General features: G+C 40.3%; 1 protein-coding gene across 2 annotated transcripts in view; it reads right to left on the reverse strand.

Annotated features, from left to right (window-relative positions):
- zmp:0000000755 (phosphofurin acidic cluster sorting protein 2) overlaps window positions 1-15503 on the reverse strand; it is a 48899-nt gene that overhangs the window by 22786 nt on the left and 10610 nt on the right. For both annotated transcript variants that reach the window (XM_035172943.2, XM_047342368.1), the window contains exon 2: window positions 5932-6019. In XM_035172943.2, the coding sequence (XP_035028834.1) occupies window positions 5932-6019 (88 nt within the window). The remainder of the gene's footprint in view (window positions 1-5931; window positions 6020-15503) is intronic.

The raw sequence follows: 15503 nt of genomic DNA on the forward strand, positions 1-15503 counted from the left end.
ATCAGAGTGGTATTTGGCCTTTTGGCTAGGATACATGTAATGTTCTGATAAATAATCTGTAGGAACTTTTAATTTAGCAAGTTAGCTTACATAAAGTGTTTAGCAAAGTTATTACAGGTTAAATGACTTTCAGCTAAGGTTGAAATAGCTAACATAGTCTGTCTTAAATTAGCTAAAATCTTAAATTAGCTGCTTGTTCCTCCACAACACTGTCAATGTGAACCAGTCTATTTCAAATCAATTCCCAACCATAAAAGATTTCACAATGTCATACACAACATCTTGAATCATTTTTCTCCAGTGTGGACAAGGGAATTTCAAGGTCTTAGTTCAATTTTGTGTGAAATTATTCAAACGGAATGGGGTTACAAATCTGTGGAAGGAGGACGGTTGCTGGCAAATACAAATAACACCAAATTAATTTATCTTTCACAAATCATTTCAAGTCATGTCCATGTGCTCACTTCGGAACAAAAACAAATCCCCACCTATGTCACATGAGGTTGCTTCTTAAGCCTGTATCTATCCAGACAACAGTGGCCTAGCGTGCAAGCCTTATTTTAGTACCAGCCTGCTTCACATTCACACATTTATGAAGATTCACACCTTGAGGCTGCCCAGAACAAACAGTCCTCTACTCCTTCACAGCTTTCTAAAGAGGAGTGTTACTAGACCAACTGAAGAGGTCAGATGGACTTGTTCAGGATCATATCCAGAACTGGGGTTTTTCTCTTCGTAACCTTAAAGCTCCTAACTACTGCTAGATTCAGCATTTAAGACACTCAAAACCAAATTTAGTTTTAGTATCCAATATGCAATATTACACATGCTACTGTGGATGAGAAAAACTCATCAGCTAAGCTAATTCTGGGAGCTGACACAAAGCTGTTGCAGCCAAACTGCGCAGGGATTTAAATGCCATGAGTTGAGGCAGTCTCTTTTAAATGTAGGGGCCCCGACAGTCAGTGTGTCCTCAGAGAACCTGCCCCGGCCTCACAGCATGTTTATAATCCTAACCCTTTCTTGCCTTCGATTTAAGTCTATCATGTTCCTTGTCAAGTTAAAGATAAATCCCTCATCAGGCTTCTTTTATAATTTTGAAACAAGCAATCAGGGAACGGGTAAAACAGAAAGAAAGTGTGAACGTGAGAACAGACACAGCTCGTGAAGTCTCAGGTTAACAGTTTCATGTCAAGCTGTGAGCGCTGAAGAGAGGCAGCTGTTGTGTAATATGTTTGGCAACTCATCAACGGCTGTAAAAATGTCATTCGTCCTCTGAGCTTCGTTCAGGTGTCTGCTAAACTTGCCATTCGAATTAAGTAAGACTTGGTGAGCAGCACAGAGCGGTAATGACATCCTGTATCTGGCCAAATACCCTGGGGAGAAACTCTTTCATGGTCCGATGCAGTGGCCACGACACTGGATCCTAATGTCATCAGAGCTGCTAAAACATGTAACGGGATACCAAATGAAATGGCGTGTGCTGAGGAATCATCACGAGATACTAGAACGGGGTTAGCTTTCTTCAAGAAGGCAGTGATGCTTCACATACATGTCACATAACTTACTCTACTTATTGTATTGTACCAATATCTAAATGTCAATGCATACAAGGGCGATGGCAGTGTTGAAATCAACCTCCTGTCCCAATAGGCATCAATAAATAAAGTCTGAGGAAAAATCCACACAACCAATCATTTCATTCGGACCGTATGAATGGTACAACACCCGTTTTGTGATGTATCGGTTGCATTTTTCCAAAGTGTAGCCTACTCTTTCTAGCTGGACCCTTGAGCTTTAAAAATACAAGCATGCCATACACAGTACTGTGTTTTAGCCAGATTGACTTGATTTAAAAAGAAAATTTACTTCAATGTCAATCATTTAAAGATGCATGGCCTTCGCATGAAACAAAGCTTTGAAGAAGTGAAGGGAACATGGGAAAATAGAATTTTGGCTTTGCTGACACTTTTAAAGCACTCGGCTGTAATAAGCAGTTATCTATCCAGTCTATTGGTTCAATATGCTGCAGAAAGGGAAATGCTGACAGTACCCCGAAGGTAGTTGCATAACGAGTTTTATAAGCAAGGAAAACATTGGGTAAAACGCAAAACTCGGCCTGACCTTGCCACTAACTTGAGGTCCACAAAGAGGCCTGGTATGTACTCCTTTCTCATGCTGTGTGGCTGGTACAATGAATCAAGGCACAAAAGCCGGGCACTTTCAAACTGCCTGACATGCATTAACAATACAGAGCCTTGGCAGGGAAAGCTTGTACTGAATGTCCTTAGCTGTCTAACCCCCACCCCCCCACCCTTTTTTTTCTCTTGCCCTCTCTCCCCAGCTACAAGTTTCTCTACTGTCTTTCTGGGGCAAGATGGGGAATGTTACAACCCCTCTACTCGACCATGCTCAACAAGCTTGTGGGAAAACAACTTAAACTTTACACTTCTTCTCAAAATTACTTTTTTAAAACATGTTTAATTGTCTAAATTGGCACCCCTGTTTACAGCAGAGGCAGGAAGTGATTCGGGGTCAGAACAAGGGTGAAATGTGGAAAGTGTGTTAAAGCAGTTTTAAAGGCTTCTGCTTTCACCCAACACACACACACACACACACACACACACACACACACACACACACACACACACACACACACACACACACACACACACACACACACACACACACACACACACACACACACACACACACACACACACACACACACACACACACACCTATCTTAGTGAGGACACTCATTGGCATAATGCATTCCCTAGCCCCTTACGCTAACCTTAAGGATCAAAACTAAATGCATAACCCTAACCCAAATATTAATCCTAAAACCAAGTCCTAACCCTGAAACAGCCCATTCAAAGTGGGTCAGAAAGTGAGGACTGGCCAAAATGTCCTCACTCCATAGGTCGTAGGCTCAATCTGTACAAGTACACACACATACACACACACACACACACAAAATTGGATCATTTCTGAGTGGATTGCAAATGGAAATGCTTTAGACAGCGGCTTTCCAACAATAATCCAGCTGATATCAATATCTGGCTACAACCTCAGGCAGCAGCACACAGAAAAGACAGGACGCAAAACATACAATCACGTAACGCACGTGCAACAGGAAACCACATTGCAATCATATGTGCAGACAAGGAAGCAGGTTTGTGTTCGGAGGCCTGAACTACTTTAAGTGACCCTGCGGTCTCCAGGGTGAGAGACAGAAGGACACAGAGTCTCCTCTAGACTAAAATGCAATCTCATCATCCCCACTGCTTTGACTTTGGGAGACCATCCAAATGATTAGCCATTACAGGGATTGTGTGCATGTAGGCCACTTAACCTGATGAGACTCAGAGGGAGAAGAGAGACAGAAACTGTATGCAGAAAAGGGGGCTGATGACATGGTGTCTTTGTAAGTCACCGTCTGAAAACAAACCCACTTATTCCTCTGTCATCTTCTCCAAGTGTCTCTTCATCCCTCAGCGTCTCTGTTCTCCCTAAGCAAACCTGCTGGAAATTGCATTTAATGCTCCAGTTCCGGAGCTGTGGCGAACAGAGCTTTGCTCGTCTGTCCTCCAGGCGGAGATTTCACGCTCCGGAGACAACGTAGCTCATGGATGAAGCCACACTTGGTTGGTTGCTTTCTCTTTCAGGATGATGGTAAAAAAAAAAAAGGGGGGGGATATTTGTTTCCCTTTAGATAGAATCGCCCACTATAGCAGAGCTTTCCATAAACTGCTGGCCAAAAAGTCATCCACTCGTTGAAATCCAGCTGAACTTTAGTACCCTATTTAACAGCCTTTATTCGAGGCAGCTTTATCAGAAAACACCTTTATTTCTAATTCTGTGTGTTTTCTAACTATACGCGGTCATATTTGAATAGGAAGCCCTGTTTGCCCTCTCTGCTCGGAGCGAGGCTGCATTGCATGCCACACAAAAACACACTGAGCAGAGCTGTGCAGATTTTCAACTGCTTTAAATCACCGCATTCTGTGAGGTAATAGTGAATTGCTATGGAGAAGGCAAAGCAGCCCCTTCCTAGACAAGAGAAAGGACTGACACTGACTAATTACTGTGTTGTTCATTCTCTCTAAACTTCACTCAGAATTTTGATGCCAGAATTATTATTTATTTTACTGACATTTTGATACCACTAAGAGATTATTAAATCAACAGCAACTCTTGTCTTGTGAGGATTTATTTTGCTGCTCCAGAGACAGTAATTACTTGAAATGTCAGAGGCTTCAAATCATGATTTTAAAATAATATATTATATAATAAATTAATATAGTATATGTGATTAGGATATATTGTTTACAAGTTTCTCCACAGCATCCGCTCTAAGCTAGAATCCATATATTAATAAACAATATTATTTATCCTATTACAGAGTAATTGTCTCCTGCTTGTGTGAAACAAATTGTACGTTCATTGTAAATTTTCTTTTTTCAACATTTTCCCACTATTTGGCTCCTTCATATCCTTATAGAGAGCAAAGCTATTGCGTAAAGGTTCAATTACATTTCATAATGCATGGGACAGTATTGAGAGTAGGACAGAAAAATTGTCATTTGTTGAGGCGTGAGAATAGAAAATGTGGCTTCCCGAATTGCAACCTAAGATATTTGGTTCCTTTATTTATACAACAACAAACACACTAGTTGTGACGAGATACTTCTGGTTCTATTCTCTACACATTAGACCCTCATCAACTGTATGACGTGTATACTACACACACCAGCAGTGTATTCTTAGAAGCAGATAGCACATTATTTAAGCATCTGCAAGATACTCTGGTTTTAGTTCTGTTCCAGAAACATTGGACCAGCATCTTTACAACCACTACTACACTTACTGCTGATTGTGTGTTTTAAAACTGGAACCTGTCAGTGGACTAAAGGCAGGCTTCCAACACGCTGCCACTGCACATCAGTCTAGTAAAGGATCATGCAGTACATACACTATCTTAGATCAACACAAGAAGTATCAGTTTCCATGATGTTTATATCATTTGAAAATTACTATAATATCAATATGCTTTTGGATTCAAAGATATTTTAGTTTTATTAAAAACTAAAAACTTAATTGTGCTCAACTCTTTCAGAAAACCGTTCTGAGATGTAAAGAGATACATCAAATCCATTTCAGTATCTAATTAGTGTCTATTTTTAGGTTTAGTGGTCGAGCAGTGTGTGACAGAATGCTGCTGATGTAAAGGATGGTGTGATCGTTGCACAGGAACGTGTTGCTACTGTGACAGCAGGGTTGTAACTCAACTGACCTCAAGTCATCTGTGATCAGTGACATAATGCAACTCCACAGTAAAGATGGAGTAAGTTTGAACTCTATTGCTGTGACCTTGTTTATTCAAGCACAACATTATAACAGCATGTCAGTTTGTTTAGTGAGCAGAACAGCTACAGTCACTGTAAAATCATGTACCAATGCAGATCTTTGCTGTAATTTATTTCCATTAATCCAGCCAACTGCTGCTTTTCGCTATTAAATCATTCAGAATTTGTAACATCAATATATTGCAATATTGGGAGGATTTCCAATGTCAGTACCTGTAATAGCAAAAATCTATTAGCAGTCATTGTAAGATGCACAATCCATCTTAAGGAGCTAATGCTGTGCTTAGAATAGTAATGATAGTCTGCCATTTAAAGCACCCGAGTAGATGTGACTCATCGCAGCTTCCTGTGCAGCTAAGGAGGTTTTTATCAATCGGCAGGATTAGCAGCATATGCTATCATCATCTAGGCTTTGTGAGCGTGTTGAACAGGGTGCAGCCTCGACAAAGGATTGTGATACTGTGAGCTACGGACTCCAGACCGTGACATGCTGAAGCTATCAAATGTTTTGCAATTGAGCTCGTTGCTCCCATCACACGTGGGAGATTAACCCACCCACCTGGATTTTGACAGCTATAGACAGGGAGTTCAGCTCTTTATCCAGTTCTTTGAGGACGACCAGCTTTTTCAGTGTGAGACTGCAGAGCCTGTGGAAACGACAAAGAACACGAGAAGGGGGTGAGAAGAACAAAAAAGATTAGTGGCATGACTAAACACACAATGCGAGCACACCTTCCTGACAAGCTGTAACATCTGGGCATGAAAAGCCTGGCCGGCGGTATTCACATTTCATATTTACTTGTGTCTTCTTCTTTTGGATTGAAGGTATGATAATGACAGGAAGCATTCAGTAATCATCAATTACTGCTGAGAAAGCGAGTGAATAATCAGGAGAGCAACATAGTAATCAAATCCTCTTCTAATCTATGACATTTTTCGGAATGATGATGATGCACCACAGTGCTAAGAAATCTTCCTGTGAGCTTTGTGGGAAAATACTTCATGGAAAGAGTCATAGATGAAGTATTAGAAAGGCAAAATGCAGTGAAGTGTCCTCAGTAAGCCCTGTTTGAACACGCTGCTACATAATGTATTAAAAAGTTATGCGCAGAGTAACTGCCATCTGTTCGTTATTAAATAAAACAAGAAACATATTTACATACGCCTCAAACAAAGTAAATACATATTTAATTTGACTGGGCTTTTTAATATTAGATAACTATCACTGGGATCTAGATTGGGTGAGGTGTAGAAAGACAGAGAAGACAGGAAATATACTGTATTTAATCAGAAAAAACCCATGTAGGTAGGTACCCAGTGGACTTATCTCAGGTCAGCCTTTTCTCACACAACCCTGAGGCTGCAAAATGTGCTACAACTGACAAGACACACCACAATCTCTGTAATGGATCAAAAACCATTTGTGACCCCTCCTCTCACCTGCACCAAATTCCACCTTCTGTCTTTCCCACACACACACAAGACACTCCGCAAAAAGTGAAAAACACCAAGGACATGTTTGCTAAGCTTGCTCATGACCCACTTTTCCCCACAGTCCTGTTCAGAGGGTTGGAAGATAGTCAAAGCAAACAAACAGCCAGTCACCCACTTTCCCTGAGAGACATTCACCCATGTCATTCAGTCACTCCCGGCTAGACAAGTATGATTCACAAAGATTCATCCTGTTCAAGCACAAAGGAAACTTTTAAACTTTAGTGTAACAGGCAGCAACAACAGGGTGCCCTATTTCGGGGCATGAAGAGGGAGCCATGTTTTGTGAACATGTAGTATCACCCAGACTGTCGTTTCAACATACAATATGCAACTTTGGCCGTCAGGGGCTTCTCAATCAAAACAACCCAACTCAAGCGCGAATCATGTTCACGGATGAGGTCGTGCAATACATTTTATTTATGTTACGCAGCAGACAGAGATGAATTATCGTGATCCAGTATGAGTGACCAGTACAAACATGGGAAGGACCAGCTAACTGGCTAACAGCATGTTTTTTGTTCCTCGTACATTATTTGCCTCGAACTTTATAGCAGAGACGGGCAAAGCCACAGGCAAAACCTATATTATGCAACTAAAAGGCAACCAAAATGAAACGCCCCGTTACCTTATAAAAGATTGAGGATTTCTCTGGCTTTGAACATTGTTAAAAACACTTTGGATAAAGTACAAGTCAACAACATACATAGCATAGATCTAGTTGTTTTTTAGACATTTTAATGAAGAATTTCTACATATTATATCTTCAAATGTTGACTGTATTGAAGTTTTTGATGTAATCTAAAATCTTAATTATAACCATAATTTTACTGTTTATTACCCTGCACGTCTTGGTGATGTGATATGCAATATAAAATTAAACATTCACTAAATGCAAAGCTGAACATGATTTGTTTAAAACGTTCTTGGTCAATCAAAGGTCATTACACTGACTTTTATATGAACTGATGTCTTTCTCTTTCTTCGTGACTTTGTTATTTGCTGGTACAGAGCCCATTCTAAATATGCAGCTTCACAACAAAAGTGACCTGCAGTAGCTGCTGACTTGGTGAGTCCTGAAGCCACATCCCCAATGCTGCACAAAGAGCTGATTCACCCGTTTCTTCAAAGTTCGGTGAAGCTCAACTTAGTACACAGAACCTCGAGCTGGAGAATCAGCGGCCATCGCCGTTGTTGTGAACGTTCCATTATCGTGATCAATGCCGTAACTTATGATGATTAGTCCCAGGCCCCACTGGTACAGAGCCCTGTTTCTTCAAAATGTGTTAATATTTAACATTTCACGTGTCAAAACTGGTCCAAATTTACCACTGCACTTCTTTGATCCCCCAGGAACACGTGCATTGAAGTAGATGGGATGAACAGTACAGACAGAGACCCCTCACATTATAGTAAGATGTTGTATGTTTGTTCCTACAGTGGGATAAAAATGTCTGAGACCAGTGGTCCCCACTGTAATTTTTACTGTAAAAATGAACCAGATGGAGGGAAATGGAAGGAAGCCAAGGTCATTACATTGCATGGGAGGTTTATCCAAGCAGCCAACTGAATCTATCTTTAATGATGACAGTATAACAACAGGAATGAGCCAGGAACTTTGTGTTCCCGCGTCGAGTCTCCCTTTGGCCCAAATAGGTGACGACATAATTTTGCAGTGGGAATTCGAGCATAAGTAGCGAATCCACTTGGCTGAACAAGATACCTCATGCATTTGAAAAACTAAAATGCAAATCTATTTGAGTCTGGAGTAATTAAATGCTGAACCTTGTAGGTAGCGCATGGATCCAGCTTGCCTTATGGTGAGGATGAGTCACCAGTCAGCTACAGCATTCTGTCAGGGATAAAAAAACTGAGCTGAGGGTTTAACAACATCTCTATCCAGTCACATCTCTCTCTCTTTCTCCCTCGCTCTGTAGACTGGGATTCACATGTAATTAAAAAGGCTGCAGGCGCTGAAGAGGTCACCTAGGGAACCAGGGATTTTTTATTATTAGACAGAGGTGTTATCTCTACTCCTGCCTGCCACTGTGTTGTGTTGTAAGGGAAACTCGCTGCCATCTGTTCTGGCCTGGTACCACTGTGTCCCTGTACTCCTCACCAGTGCCAGTTCACTTTGCCACCCAAACAGCGGCTGCAGTGACAGGCCAGGTGCCGCACAAAAGCGCTAAATCACTGTGCTGAAATGGCTGGCAGGGGTACACACTGGGCCATGGATAAATCAGCTGGTTTTAGAAAGGACTGCCAGTATGGATATACTGTATATTTGTGATTACAGGAATATAGAGGGGGGTGGGTTTATTTATGGGATGGTCTCCCCTTCACGCAGCAGACACTGGCACACACTCAAGAATTGAAATAGGGGCTTGGAGAGGCCCCTCAAAAGATGCATTAATCCTCAATTTTGGCATGTCATTGCCACATTCCCAGAGTAAGTCTGCGGTGGGATCACAGCTCGCCTCACTGTGCGAAAAGAGGACGAAAACACAACAGTGTTATCAATCCACAGAGGAGGCCGCGTGGGTGGAGAATCTATAGAGCAGTCTCCAGTTCAATATTTCTGTGAACAGGCGGTGGAAAGAGAAGATAAGTGATACATGTTTGGTCTGTTTCCCTGTTGATAAGGGCCCATGGGGGAAATCCCTCTTACAGTTTCAGTGCTCGGGCTTGATGAGCCAAGTCATCGCTTGCCAAGCTCTTCTGATTGGGTCATCATTGTTATAGATGTTATTGATCCTCAAATGCACGCCATGTGCGGACACTCTGCTGTTTTTGATCATACTCCTGACATGTCGGTGAGGAAAGAGAAACTACACTTTACTGATTGTAGAGTTAAATCAACATGAACACTGTGAAAAAGTTTCAATAAATACGTTTAAAATTTCTTGAGGATAGAACCTTTTGCAAGGCTGTTCTATTAAACTGCATTCAATTAAGCTACTGTAACTTTAATTGACTGGAGTGTAGAATAATAATGTACATATCCTAGTTCCTGATTGCATCTAATTATACCAACTAGGGCTGCATTTATTCAATTATTTTTATTTTAGTTAATCAATCAATTCTTCTTTTCAATGGATGAATTGTTGGGTTCAAAAATGACGTAAAAATACCAATAATACTTCCACAGAATACAAGCAAACATCTCACAACCTTCAAATATCTTAATTTGTCTGATTATCAGTTTAAAATTAGATATACCAGAGGAAAAGAATGAAAGTATTTATCTTCCTTGTAACTAAATCAAACCACTAATCATTATCAGTTTGTTGCTGATTTATTTTATGTTGTTTGACAAATCAATTAAATTCATCAAACAAGCTGTGTCTTTTAAACTGTCCTGCCTTCACTCACCTCACGTTTAAACAACATTTTGCTAAAAGTGTGTCACAGACACAGGACGTGCGGATTCTAAATCGGTGCAAGAATCTGAATCACACCCTACCACTAGCTAATTACATGCAAATCGTTTTCTGGATGCCATCTTCTATTAATGACATTGACATATAAAAGATCATATCAGAATGAATAGCTATTGACCGCCCTGAAGGACGGTGCCCAGTGGGCGCTTGGATTCTCTGCAGCTAATAGCTTTAGCCTATATGACATCAATCACAGCAGCACAAGTAGTGCTGCTCCATCTAAGCCCATTAGTGTGTTCAAGTCACTCACTGTACCATCACTAACGGTTGACCTTTTCGGCCTATAAAGTAAAGTGTGGCCATTAGACTACAGGGCCATTTCCCCCTTTTCGATTACACAACGGCTTCCTGTGACATACCAATATTACTGAGGAAATCAAAAGGAGGCTTTGTGTGGGGCTTATACAGATGAACTGACAAACTTGAACAGCTTCTCAACAGCTTCTCAACCATGTGCACAATACAACAGAAAGTTGTACTTCATTTTCAATTACTCCATCTTTCATTTTTACCTGAATATAAATGTTTTATTAGGCACTATATACACATCCATTAGTAAATTTACGAACATCAATGCTCTGAGAATAAAATCACCAGGAAGTTTTATAGTAGGTCTGGACGATATGGCCAAGAATAATATCGATATTGCTTTAATTACTGATAATGTTTTATTGCCCTGCCCTACCCTATAGTGCAATATCAGTTAAGTCACCTTAAATCAATCATCATTACTAAATGCTATTAGATCCTTAGCAAAGGAGGTGAGAACTACTGTGGAAGTAACTGTGTTATGAATGTTGGTCCATCTGTGGCTACACTCAAATCCTTTCACTTTTATCTGTGCAGGACAAACAAAACAACTTATCAGCCATTACACTCAAACAGCCGCGGCCAAATATTTGGTTTCAGATAAGAGGCCTGTGATTGTGGGTAGTATGGCACAGCGTATTATCTTATCTCGGCTGCTTCATCCATTTTCTCTACAGTAATAACAAGGAGGAAAAGTAAACATTTGAAGCTTTCATGTTTCCAGTGGTGTACAAGTTTAACATTTCATCATTTAGGCATAAAGCTTTCCAGATCAACTGAGTCACAAGTGACAAAACGGCTCCAGATCATATAAATACCATATCATTTACACACAGTGTTTCACAACTGTTTCAGGAGACAGTTGTGTCTCAACCAAGAAAGTCTCTCCTTTCCAGTGCAGACTCGATAACTTATCCCACCTGTATTGAAGTGTTGCTGGAACATCAGAGGGAAGCAAATCAGTGGTGGGAAGTGGATTAAAACGTGGACAGCAGGGTCGAAGTCAGAGATGAACACATTCTGCACAGCGAATAATCCTTTGTGTTAGCCCCTTTCTGACCTCACCCTCCCCCTGAGTCAGCCTAGATCTCTTTAACCCACACAAACACGCACAGAGGCCTCACGCAGTCTCCTCTGGAGTCAGGTCTCAAAGAGAACTTCTGGCGCGACACCAAGCTTCAGTCAGTCGAGTTGAGTTTGGCTTTTTGGTAAAACGATATGTCTGTCTGAAGACTGTTTATGTGACAGAAGACAATTTATATTACACCGACATCACAAGGTATTTCAAATATTTAAACCCAACTCTGAAATCAACTCCCTAGGCCCTTGGCCTCCGCTTCACATTTGAAAGGATGTGACTAGATGCATCTGAAGAAATAATCATTTAGGATGAAGGCGAGAACACTGATACCAGATTCAACTATGGTTGTGAAAAGTCATGACAAAGCCAGAGCAGAAAGAAGTAATTCACATACAGATCTTTCTTCATATCATATGAAGGAATGCATTCAGAGCTATACATATTTAATGTTTCCACAGTGATAAAGCTGTGTGGAACTTGTAGAGCTTTAGTTCATTCGACAACAATTCTAGATCTGGTGCAAACAACAATACAAATCCCACCTCCATCAGCATCTTTCAAAGCCAACAGTTCAAGATGTCCCAGAATATACAAGTACATGGCTATTATCTCTGTGCTATTTCTGGGCCACTTTAGTGACAGCAGCTTCTCAAATAACTTAACGATGGAAACACTGTTAAGTTCAAGAGCCTACAAAGAGACAAGTGCTACAGCACTCATCCCATGGCAATACTTACAATGTTAAGATAAGTGACAGTCATTGAGTTGGCAATTTTCTATTTCTACGTCTTTTATCAACGCTTACGTTCACATTTGTCTCCGTTGTAGAGATTAAAGCACAGTAGACGTTCCTCTGTTTCTACTTTGCACAGATATTTCTGCTTCCAATAAAAACAAAACCATCTTTACATTCATGGGGCCATAAAAAGGTTTATCATGCAGGCACGGACATGGGTCCGGACTATAAATGAGCACGTACGAAATCAACTGAGAGGCCAACCAACCCTCTGAAATGAACGATATGCTACCTAAACAAAACAACACTTTTGTAATTCTTTCCCCCCTGGTCAGCATTCTAGTTGATGTTTTGCCAAATCCATGACCTCGGATCACTGCACAGCAATTGTCAGAGGCACAAAGTAGGGGGAAGTGGACGATGGATGATGAGCAATGTAACAGAGAGCTGAATGAAAAAGACACTGTCTATGTTTGGTATGTGCTGGGGGGCTTCCAAGCGAGAGAACAAAAAAAAAGGACCCATGCTTCTACTGCTTTTAATGTACTATTTCTCATATTCTCTGCTTCAGATGTGAAAGAGGTCACAGTCTTTTATTAAAACATGCTTCAACATTATGCTCTGCATGAAATTCTTGCATGCTACTAGTGGCTTGTATGTGTGAGACTGACAAAAGCGCCTTTCTCTGCAGTCCAGGCTCTCGCAAAGGAAAGCCCTTCCACTTTGTTCATTCATAATGCTATTATTTGTTCATGTCTAGTTGCATAATTTAGCCCAAATAAAGGGTACGCTGGTCTAAAAGCTACTTCTTCTGAATATTTCATTCACCTACAGGAAAAAACAGGAGCAGGTCTATTCACGGTGAGTGCCATCCTTTAGCACTTGTGAGGTTTTCTCTGATAGCAATGCATGGAACATTCCCTTTATTTATATTGTATATTTTTCCTTCATGGCCTTTTAGCTGGAAATTATATGCAAAACAAAGCCTGACATTCTCAAATCCACACCCTCTGGAATGTTCTAAATAAATCTTCCCTTTTAAATTTCAAATTCACAAAGATGGGAAAACAATGCAAGTTACAAAGCAGAATAGATAGAGAGGGAACAGAGAACTAGTAACTAGAATAATGGAAGATATCGAAGAACATTTACATTTAGAGTTGGGCCAATCCAGTTGATATCTGGTGCCAAAACTGACAGAATTCACTTTTAGACGTCACTGATCCACGTATCAGATCGAATTGTAAATGTGTCAAATGCCCATAGCCAAAATGTTGTAGAGCAATAGATTGGTTATCGAACAGCTCTACAAATATATCTAGTTGTCCCTATTCTCTTTCTAATTTTGAGCTCTTGAATCTAATCACTATTCAAGTCTTTCAAAAACATTTAAGCCATTGTCATATCAAATTCGCAATTCTACATCTATTTGTATGCGAATACATTATTTGCTCATGTATGTTATCTACTTTATAAAAGCTTCATGTAATATTTAACATTAAATACGGTTTAATATTTAAGAGGAGCTATCGGTACTAAGTCATTGCATCTCTATTCAATGTTTGAGTCACATCTATATTATGAGTGACACGGTCTAATCCAGAAGACTGAGCAAGTTGCTTTTAACAAGTTAAAACAGTAGGATGTTCCATAAGAGCTTAGCCTGCACTTAGGCTTGCATGCAAAAGCTATTTTACCCCTTGAATATCTGGTTTGGTGTGACAGATGGCCATATGCTGGTTGGGCTTTAATTCCCTGAATAAAATCTTACTCTCAAGGCCACTGGGAAAGAGGAAGAAGAGGCTGTGAGCCAGGTGCACAAGGGCAAGATGTTAATTTGGTCGAGACTGAGTTCTGTGGCTATTTAGTTTATGTGTGAGACACAACATATTGTCCACAATAGCAATGTTACTGAAAATGAAGTCAATCAGACCTCTGGATTAGAAAGTAACCTTCTGGTGTGCCAAAGAGCTTTGTAAATCCACAGTGTAATTCTCATAATGCAACACAACAGATGGTATGCACTCATTAATCAAAACAATACAAAATATTTTGTAATGAGATGGCAGCTTAAGCTTGGCCAAAAGTCATATGATTAAGCGCGACAGAGACTTTACAATGTTTTGTAGACATGGATTAAGTCTTTTGAGTAACAAACACAAATAACCCTGTGGGCTTAAAATGTGGCTTTGATTATGGATTCAAATATTGCTTGATACTGTATAGTAGTAAACATTTTTTAATATCTAATGAAACTTGTCCTGTAGTGTAATCAACAGCATTCTGTTGCCAAGCTGTATGATCTGTATGCTCAGTGTGTTTCTGCAGCCATATTCTGGCCAAGCCACGGTTAAATGCACAACTTCCTGTAGCCAGTCGCCTTGCACCAATCGTGTTTGGAATAGGTGACAGAAACTTGAGTACCCAAGGAAATCTACAAATAAGGAACCCCACAGAGAACAAGCTAACTCTTCAAAGCCATGACGTTTAAGTTGAAAACATAATCCAATGACTAACCAGTAATTAAAATGAAATTATTATTGGTTTTTAAAGTATTTTGAAGAAATGGTAGACTTTATTGACTATGAGTTGTGGAGGACTGGCAGTAACCACACCACCTGGCTACAATATTTTAGATGCAGCCATACAACATCCCTCTAGCTATTTTCTAAAATCCCACATTCAACACGTAGTTAGTGTTAAGTCATTATTTGGATGGATTTTAGCTTAATTGAAGTAGAGACAAGAGTTACAATGGAGGGCAATTAGGTGCAACAGGAAGGCAGGACAGGTGTCGTCACTCAGGTATGAAACCACCCTGAGGGAGGTGTTATGAAAAGAAAAATGGATAGGGGAGGGAATAAACTGGTCGTTTCCAAGAACGCAAGAGTAGAGGATGCAATAGCTGCACTCAACTCGAGTCTGTCATAATACTCTGAAATATGTTTTTTGTGAACTCTGTGGTCCTGAGGCTGCCCCGTGCTGAGAATATGACTGCTGTGGGGATTACAGACACATTTTATGTAATACTACACAGGGCTGGTACATGAGAGCTCAGGGACAGATTTTATCTC

Source organism: Hippoglossus stenolepis, chromosome 12 (genome assembly GCF_022539355.2).
Source record: "Hippoglossus stenolepis isolate QCI-W04-F060 chromosome 12, HSTE1.2, whole genome shotgun sequence".
In the NCBI taxonomy this organism is placed as follows: domain Eukaryota; kingdom Metazoa; phylum Chordata; class Actinopteri; order Pleuronectiformes; family Pleuronectidae; genus Hippoglossus; species Hippoglossus stenolepis.